General features: G+C 31.3%; 1 protein-coding gene across 1 annotated transcript; it reads left to right on the plus strand.

Annotated features, from left to right (window-relative positions):
• Positions 1-3,247: 3,247 nt before the first annotated feature.
• Positions 3,248-6,043, plus strand: CBG00860 (the record flags this gene model as incomplete). Its single annotated transcript, XM_002629607.2, has 3 exons — positions 3,248-3,316; positions 5,120-5,245; positions 5,858-6,043. The coding sequence occupies 3 exons, from the start codon at positions 3,248-3,250 to the stop codon at positions 6,041-6,043; spliced, it is 381 nt and encodes a 126-aa protein (XP_002629653.2).
• Between the last annotated feature and the right edge of the window lie 3,621 nt (positions 6,044-9,664).

Genomic DNA, 9,664 nt, shown 5'->3' on the forward strand with positions numbered 1-9,664 from the left:
AGTAACTTCAAATGTCAGAATTCAGAATTCATGAAAATCTGAAATTCTGAAATTCTGAAATTCTGAGATTCTGAGATTCTGAGATTCTGAGACTCTGAGATTCTAAGATTCTGAGATCCTGAGATTCTGAAATTCTTAGGTTCTGTGATTCTGAGATTCTGAGATTCTGAGATTCTCAGATTCTCAGATTTTGAGATTCTGAGATTCTGAAATTCTGAGAATCTGAGATTTTGAGATTCTGAGATTCTGAGATTCTGAAATTCTTAGATTTTGTGATTCTGAGATTCTGAGATTGTAAGATTCTGAGATCCTGAGATTCTGAGATTCTGAAATTCTGAGATTCTGAGATTATTCAGAAATTTGAAAATATAAATATTTTGGATTAAACTGAAATATTGTTTTTTTAAGTTAAAAATTTGAGAATCTCTGGTGTTTTTTCAGATTTTCAAATTTTTGACAATTCTAAGTTTCTGAAATTTTGAATATCTGGATTTATTTTTTTCCAATTTTTAAGAAATTTCTGCGTTTTAGAAATTCAGAATTTCAGAACTTTCGAATTCCGATTTTCAGAATTTCAGAATCTCATAATCTCAGAATCTCAGAATCTCAGAATCTCAGGATCAGAGAATCTCAGAATTTCAGGGTTTCAGAATTTCGATTTTCGGAATTTCAGAATTTCAGATTTTCGGAATTTCAGAATTCCAAAATTCGAAATTCTGGTAACTTCAAAATTCAGAATATCAGAATCTCACGATTTCAGAACATCGAATTCCAAAATTTCAGAATCTAAAAAAAATTGAAATTCGTAATTCGCGAATTTCAGAACTTCAAAGTTTAAAATTTTCAAAAATAGTTTTCATCATTAATTATTCCTCTTTCCTAGTACTTACTTAACTTTTACACCTCCTCTTTTTTTTTCAAAAAAAATGTTGTCACTCTAATTTTTTTCCTCTTCTGCTCACCTAATTTTCACTGGGTGATCTCTAAAAAATTGTTTTTCCACTTTTCAGCTCATCGCTTTCTTTTCTCTTTCAAAGAAGAAACTTTTCTCCTTTTTATTCATGTCCCAAACACCAAAAATTGACCAAAAAAGAAAAACAAATCGTAAATGAGCGATTTTTGGGATAATGCAAAAAAAAATTGGACTCATTATTCTATGATGACGGTGATCATCGTGATCTAAGCAATAGTTTGAATATAGTAAACACAAACAAAAATTTGCTGAAATTGTATTTCTGAAATCATGATGATTCTGAAAATCCTAAATTTTGGATATTTGAAATTGGACAATTTTGAAAAAAAGGAGTTTCATGGAAAATTATAATTTTCAGAAAATTTCAGTTTTTTGATATTTCGAAATCCTCAAAAATCCAGAGACTTCAAATTTCTTGAAAATGCTAGAATTATGAAAACTCTGAATATCTGAGATTCTGGAATTCTGAGATTCTGAGATTCTGAGATTCTGAGATTCTGAGTTTCTGAGATTCTCAGATTCTCAGATTCTGAGGTTCTGAAATTCTGACCTTCTGTGAGATTCTGAAATTCTGCAATTCTGAGATTCTGAAACTCTGAGATTCTGAGATTCTGAGTTTCCGAGATTCTGAGATTCTGAGATTCTGAGATTATGAGATTCTCAGATTATGAGATTTTGGAATCCTCAGATTCTGAAATTCCGAAAATCTGAAATTCTGAACTTCCGAAAATCGAAATTCTGAAACCCTGAAATTCTGAGATTCTCTGATCCTGAGATTCTGAGATTCTGAGATTCTGAGATTTTGGAATCCTGAGATTCTGAAATTCTGAGATTTTGAAATTCTGAGATTCTGAAATTCTGAGATTCTGAAATTCTGAGATTCTGAGATTCTGAGTTTCTGAGATTCTGAGATTCTGAGATTCTGAGGTTCTGAAATTCTGAAATTTTGTGAGATTCTGAAATTCTGAAATTCTGAGATTCTGAGATTCTGAAATTCTGAGATTCTGAAATTCTGAGATTCTGAGATTCTGAAATTCTGAGATTCTGAGATTCTGAGATCGTGAAATTCTGAGATTCTGAGATTCTGAAATTCTGAGATTCTGTGATTCTGAGATTCTGAGATTCTAAGATTCTGAGATCGTGAAATTCTGAGATTCTGAGATTCTGAAATTCTGAGATTCTGAAATTCTGGAATTCTGAGATTTTGAAATTCTGGAATTCTGGAATTCTAAAATTCTGGAATTCTGGAATTCTGAAATTCTGAAGTTCTGAAATTCTGAAACTGTGAATTTCAGAATCTCAGAATTTCAGAATTTCAGAATTTCAGAACTTTCGAATTTTCGAATTTCCGATTTTCAGAATTCCAGGATTACAGAATTTCAGAATCTCAACATTTCAGAATGTCAGAATTTAAAAGTTTCCGAATTCGAAAACTTTCTGAATTCAAAAGTTTCAAAATACAGAATTTCCGAATTTCGAAAGTTAAAATTTTCTGGAATTCCTCAAATTTTGGTGTTACAAAATTTTTTTTCGAAATTTCAAAAAGCCAAATTTTCCAATTTTCTTTTCAGAACTTCAGAATTTCAGTGGCCATATCATGCAAAATTTATTTTTATCTCCAAATAAATTAGTGATCTAATTAGAAAGTCCATCAATTCATCTTTTTTTTCATATTCAATTTTTTGATCTTCCAAAATTTCTCGGAAAAAAAAACGTCATTTTTGTCATATTCTCTCCGCAAAAAACCCTCAAATCCATCATTTTTCCTGTCAGTCTCAAGAAGCTTAAGCAACGCCCCTTTCGCCCAAAAACCCCCAAAGCTCCGCCCACTTATCCCTAGTTTTATAGTTGTGTTGTAAAACCCTCCTAGTTCATTGAGTTCCAAATTGGAAAAAAAAAATGTTTTTTGACTCCGCCCATTTTTCCCCTAAGCTCCGCCCCCTTTTTTCCTATGCTTACTGCTGAGCTCATCAAAAACAGGTGAAAAAAGCAACGACGTACAGAGTTGAGGGTGTGCGTTTTTAGATAATTTTAGCACGAAAATTTTTAATATTTAATTTTCACCTGGTTTTTTTTGCAGCTATATAAAATGGTAGCAGTTTCTTAGATTTTCGATATGGAGCTGAAAATTTTTGGCTGAAAATTTTTTTTTCGATTTTTTTATTTTCAAAAAGTGTCCCATTCATTTCTTTTTATCTTTTCATGTTAATTTTTTCGTTTTTCAAAAAATTTTCAACTTTTCAAAAAAATTTTCGGAAAATTTCAAGTTTTCAGATGCGATCCACGTGTCTGCTGATCTTCTTGGCCCTCCTCGTCGTCTCGTCATCGGCCATGCCTTTCTATGTGAGTCGACACTTTTTTTTTTCGAAATTTCGATTTTTGAATTTTTAAAAAATCCAGAACTTTGATTCATTTTTTCCAAATGATTCCAAATTTTGATAATTTTTGGTCGAATTTAAAAATGTTCTGAAAGGTCGGAATTTCCGAATTTTTGAAAGTTTTGTGCTTCAGAATTTTTGGAATCCTGCATTTTTCAAATTTTCGAGTTTTTGAATTTCTAGGGATTCTGAATTCTTCGAAATTACTGGAAATCGGATTTCCAGAATTTTTGAATTATTTCAACTTTGGGAATTTCGATTTTCTGGAATCCAAAAATTTCAATTTTCTAAATATCTTGAAACTTTCCGGAGTTCCTAATTTTTGAAATTTCCCAATTGGATTTTCAAAGTTTGTTTGGAATTTCACATTTTAAGATTTTTTCCAGTCGTTTGAATTTTCAAAATTTTTCAGATTTTTTAAAGATTCTAAAATTTCAGAATTCCCCAAAATGTTCACATTTAATTTTTTTTTTGAGTCGCTTTAAATTTTTCTAAATTTCAAATTTTCGCAATTTCTGAAATCTCAGAATTTGTGATTTTTTTGGATTAAAAAACAAATATCTGAATTTCTGAATTTCGAATTTCAGAATTTCCGAATTTCGAAATTTCGAAATTCTGAAATTCTCAAATTTTGAAATATGAAGTTCTCAACACTTTGAATTTTTGAAGATTTTGAAATTCTGAAATTCTGAGATTCTGAAATTCTGGAATTCTGAGATTCTGAGATTCTGAGATTCTGAGATTCTGAGATTCTGAGATTCTGAAATACTGAGATTCTGAGATTCTGAGATTCTGAGATTCTGAGATTCTGAGATTTTGGAATCCTGAGATTCTGAAATTCTGAGATTTTGAAATTCTGAGATTCTGAAATTCTGAGATTCTGAAATTCTGGAATTCTGAGATTCTGAGATTCTGAGATTCTGAGATTTTGAGATTCTAAGATTCTGAATTTCTGAGATTCTGAAATTCTGAAATTCAGAGATTCTGAGATTCTGAAATTCTGGAATTCTGAGATTCTGAGATTCTGAGATTCTGAGATTCTGAGATTCTGAGATTCTGAGATTTTGAGATTCTAAGATTCTGAATTTCTGAGATTCTGAAATTCTGGAATTCTGAAATTCAGAGATTCTGAGATTCTGAAATTCTGGAATTCTGAGATTCTGAGTTTCTGAAATTCTGGAATTCTCAGATTCTGAGATTCTAAGATTCTGAAATTGTTGAATTTCATAATTTCAAACTTTCCAAATCGAAATCTGAATTCAAAAGTTTCAAAATTCTGAATTTCAAATCTCGAAAGTTCAAAATCTTCTGGAATTCCTCAAATTTTGGTGTTACAAAATTTGTTTTTGAAATTTCAAAAAGCCAAATTTTCAAATCTAATTTTTAGAACTTCAGAATTTCAGTGGCCATATCATCCAAATTTTTTCCGAATTTCAGCAATAAAAAATTCTGTAGACGTGACTAATTCTAACAAAAAATACTCTGGTTTTTAGTCACAAAAAACACAACATCTGAAAATTATTTCTAAAAATGTAAAAAAATTTTCTAATGCCGATTAGAATTGGAAAAATAAATGATCAGGTTGAAACAATAATAGTTTTTCTTGCTGAAAATTTTCAGATTTTGACTTTTGATCTTCGTTTGAAAAATTGAAAAAATTCCGAATTTTTTTTCTGAAAATCTGTTCTAGTCTTTCAGAATTGATAAAAATCACAAAAATTCCAATGTTTCTAATTTCAAACTTTGTGAACATGTTTAAAATTTTCAGACGTCGTTAATAGATGATAACGGCGAAGACGTAAGAATTCGTCAATTTCCACAACAGGACGTTCTGGAAAATATGGTCAACGAGTTGATGCGCGTTCAAAGTGTCGATCAGATGAACAATAATCAAGTTCGCCGCCAAATTTTTTCCCGAAAATTCTGGTGACGTCTTCTGAATTCACGTCTTCGCAACGTCTTCTAAATCTTCGAATTTTCCAAACGTCAATTCTCCTTTTTTGAAATTTTTCAAAAAAGTAAAGTTTTTGTTTAACGGGTCTTCCGGTTTGCCCTTTTCTTCAATAAACCGTTTCATTTGTTTGACTACAAAGAGATTACAAAAACTACAAACTACATGTTTCAAAATCGATTAAAACAATATTTTCATCATATTGAAACAACACATTCAAAATCAGACTATGAAACTTTCAACTCAAAATTTCAGAATTACAGTATCTTTTATTATTAAAAAAAAGTTTTTCAAAAAAAAAAATCTGAACCCAAAACAAAAAACTACGTATATGTCTAGAAATATGTTGTTGTTGTCTTTTTCAGATTTGTCATAAAGCTAAAAATAGCTTTTTTGTTACATCGTAACATTTTGACATTTCGCAGTAAACGAAAAAAAAATTGTAGGATTTTTAGAATTTTCAATTATTAATACTTATTAATTATTAATTATTAACACTTATTAATATTATTATTAAAGGTGGGGGGACAGGAGATTTTTCGTAGTTTTTTGTAGCTAGAGTATGCATTCTACCGTCACGGTGTACAACGCTTAATGTCACTCTGCGTACAGCTGTCGTCCTCGCCTTTATGTATGCCATCGGGCGAGCGCTTTCTCTTTGCCCGCGTGGCTCAGTCGGTAGCGGCGCCGCACCCTCAATCATCGCCCTCACAAGTTCAACTCCTCGAGGGGCATCTTTGAACGGAATTTCGAGAACATTATTTTTTTCATGTCCCCCCACCTTTAATACTTGGATGATTTTGAGAATTCCGGAATTTCGGATTTCGGATTTCAGAAATTAGATTTACAACACAATTTCGGTGATTCCAGAATTGCAATTTTCGAATAGCTGAAAATGTGAAAAAAAAGTTCTGATAGAACTTTCGAATTTTCAAAAACCGAAAAAAATCCAAAACGAATTTTTTCGATTTTCAGATTTTCAAGTTCGCAGATTTCGAATTAGTCACTCTCGATCAACACTCTCGATCATTAAAAAGTCAGTCTTTTCTTGACACAGCTGGCTGGTGCGCTTTCGGCGCAATTCATCCTAGTTTCCACTCGTTCGTCCTCCCTTTCTCCATACTTGTAATCCGGGCCTTTGCCGGGCCTTCGCGGGCCCTGCCATAACTTCTTTCAGAATCAATGTTTTCGAACCAACTCAATTAGGTATGATAGAGCTCTACGAGTACTACAAGACGGTATTATTTGGAATACTCATACTTGTGAAGGGCCGGCCCGGAAGTTTACCGCAAACTTCAAAATCTTGAGCGAAAAGTTGAATCATTGTTTCGAAAAAAGGTATTCAGTGTTTTTTTTTCTTCGAGTTATTTTTCAATACATTCTAAAAATCAATAAATTCATTTTCAAAAACAAAAACAGCATGATTCATTTTTCAAAAATTTTGTTTTTTTTTTCTGCCGGGCCGCCGGGCCGGGCCGGGCCCTAAAAATTTTGTTTTGTTTTGTCCCGGGCCGGGCCGCCGGGCCGAACCGGGCCGGGCCGAAATTTCACAAGTATGGGAATACTGTATTTTGTTTATGAACAGAGTTACAGAGCAAAAGGAGCAAAAAAAGCAGACCCAATATTTCAAATAATACCGTTTTGTAGTACTCGTCAAGTCCTATCCTAGTCCTATAGTGCTCAATGCATACGCTGATTTTGGTTGTTTCATTTCTGACTGATCTTTTGATTAGTCGATTGCGAGAAAAGTACTAGAAGGTCTTAAGGGTCGCCATGTTTTGGGGTTCATGGCTAGGTGTTTTATCACTGAACGTCCCCCAGTAGCAAAAGATTCAATCAAAGATCGAAAAAATTGAAACAAATTTAAGAAAATTAAAAATCGTATGCATGGCTTCTTACAAGGGAAAAGGAACTTTTGCAATTATCCAACAATGGTCCTCGGAGACCACGGGCGGGGGGACCCTTTCATGTACTGAGCCTCTACGTGGCGAAAGGTATCAACAGACGAGACATCGTCTGGCTAATCAGTACACTATTACGAACATGCACTTCTTTTTTTCAAAAATCAAATTTCCATGTTGTTGTTATTTTTCTCCTCCACCCACTCTTTGTTTCCTCCCCATTTTTTAGCCGAAAATGAAATTTTCCTGGAACTTTTGAAAAATAATTGTTTCATTTTTGTGGAGACGGTTGGACGAAAACATATTTTTGGGAACGAAAAAATGAAAAAATAGAAATGTGGATTTACAGAATTTCAGAATTTCAGATTTTCAAATTTTTGAATTTTCAGAATTTCAGAATTTTAGAATTTCAGATTTTCTGATTTTCAAATTTTAAGAATTCCAGAATATCAAGTTTTCATAATTACAGATTTTCAGATTTTTGAATTTTCAGAATTTCAAAATTTTGGATTTTCAGAATTTCAGAGTTTCAGAATTCCCGAATTTCAGAATTTTCAAATTTAAGAATTTCATAATTCCAGAACTCCAGAATATCAAATTTTCGTATTTTCAGAGTTTCAAATTTTGGATTTTCAGAATTTCAGAATTTCAAATTTTCAGAAATTCTGATTTTCAGAATCTCGCAATTTCAGATCTTTCGAGTTCCAGATTTTCAAAATATCAGATTTGAGGATTTTCAAATTTTCTGCATTCCAGAATTTCAGAATTCCGAAAATTTCAAATTTGCAGACATTCCATAATTTAAAAAATTTAGAATTTCAGAATTTCAGAATTTCAAATTTTCATATTTTCAGATTTTCAAATGTTTGGATTTTCAGAATTTCGGGTTTTCAAATTTTCAGAAATTCAGATTTTCAGAATTTCGGGTTTCATCTAGAATTTCAGAATTTCAGAACTTCAGAGTTTTAAAATTTTGGATTTTTAGAATTTCAGAGTTTCAGGATTCCAGAATTTCAGAATTTCAGAATTTCAGTATTCCCAAATTTCAGAATTTCAGAATTTCAAATTTTCAGATTTTTACATTTTCAGATTTTGGAATTTTCGAACTTTTGAATTTCCGGACTTTCTGTTTTTTAAAACTATTTCTGAGATTTCGTAATTTCTAGAATTTCAGAGTTTTTTTTTTGAGAATTTCTGATTTTCAAGCTATCCAAAAATTCTGTAATTTTCCCTCTTTTTTTGTATTTTGCACTTTTTCAAAAAATTCAAAAATCTCGAACAATCCAAATTCCAGAAGTCTAGATTATTTCACAAAATTTTGTAGAAAAAAACAAGAATTTTTTGTAGTAATTTCCAGATTTTTCCTATTATTTTTTCTATAATCTGATGTCTGTCTGAAAATAAAAATTCATATATTTTTCAGAAAATAAAAATCCCTAGATAGCAAATTTCAGACTGTTTTTCAGTTTTTTTTTTCTATTATTTCTAGAAAAACTCGATAATTTTTTAGACTATAAATACAGACGTAATCAAAATAAATAAGAAATTTTTGTAATTTTTCTAGAAAAATGGCAAATATCACTGAAGATTTGAAATTCGTGATGCTTTTGGATAAAATCACCGAGTTCTCGTCGGTTTTGATTTGTATTCCAGGTGAGAAAAATAGGAAATTTCGGAATTCTGAAAATCAGAAATTCAGGAATTCTGGAGTTCTGGAATTCTGAAGTTTCCGAGTTTCTAAGATTCTGAGATTTTGAGATTCTAAGATTTTATGATTCTGAGATTCTGAGATTCTGAGATTCTGAGATTCTGAGATTCTGAGATTCTGAGATTCTGAGATTCTGAGATTCTGAGATTCTGAGATTCTGAAATTCTGAAGTTCTGTAATTCTAAAAATCTAAAATTCCGAACTTCTGAGATTCTGAGATTCTGAGATTTTCTGTCTCAAAAATTATTCTTATTACTTTCTGATCATCTTTTTAATCTTTGCTGTTTCTGTATTCATTTTTCTAATCAACAAAAACCACAAAAAGCGACTGGACTCATTTTTTTGTATTGTCTATAGTCTGGAAATTTTGAACTTTTTCTTTTTAATTTTTGATGATGAATCAGCCTATTAAAGTACAAAAAAGTTATTAGGAAAATGTGATCAGTAAAAGTTAAAAGGCTCTTTTTTCCAATCAAATTATCTCGGTCTCTTCAGGAGATATCAAAAAATTGTCAACTAATAAGATGTCGCTGATATCATGATAAACGTTTTATCAGTTGACTATTTTTCGATATCTCTCACAGGAAATGAGATAAATTTGATTGAAATAAATCAAGCAACAACATCTAACGTTCATGTTCAAGTTCACTGTAGCTTAATTATCTCGATGCAGGTTAAAGATATCAAGAAGTAATCAACTGATAAGATGTTTATCATGATATCAGCAATATTTTATCAGTTGACAAATTTTTG

The sequence above is a fragment of the Caenorhabditis briggsae genome (assembly GCF_000004555.2).
Source record: "Caenorhabditis briggsae complete genome, chrII, whole genome shotgun sequence".
Lineage (NCBI taxonomy): Eukaryota > Metazoa > Nematoda > Chromadorea > Rhabditida > Rhabditidae > Caenorhabditis > Caenorhabditis briggsae.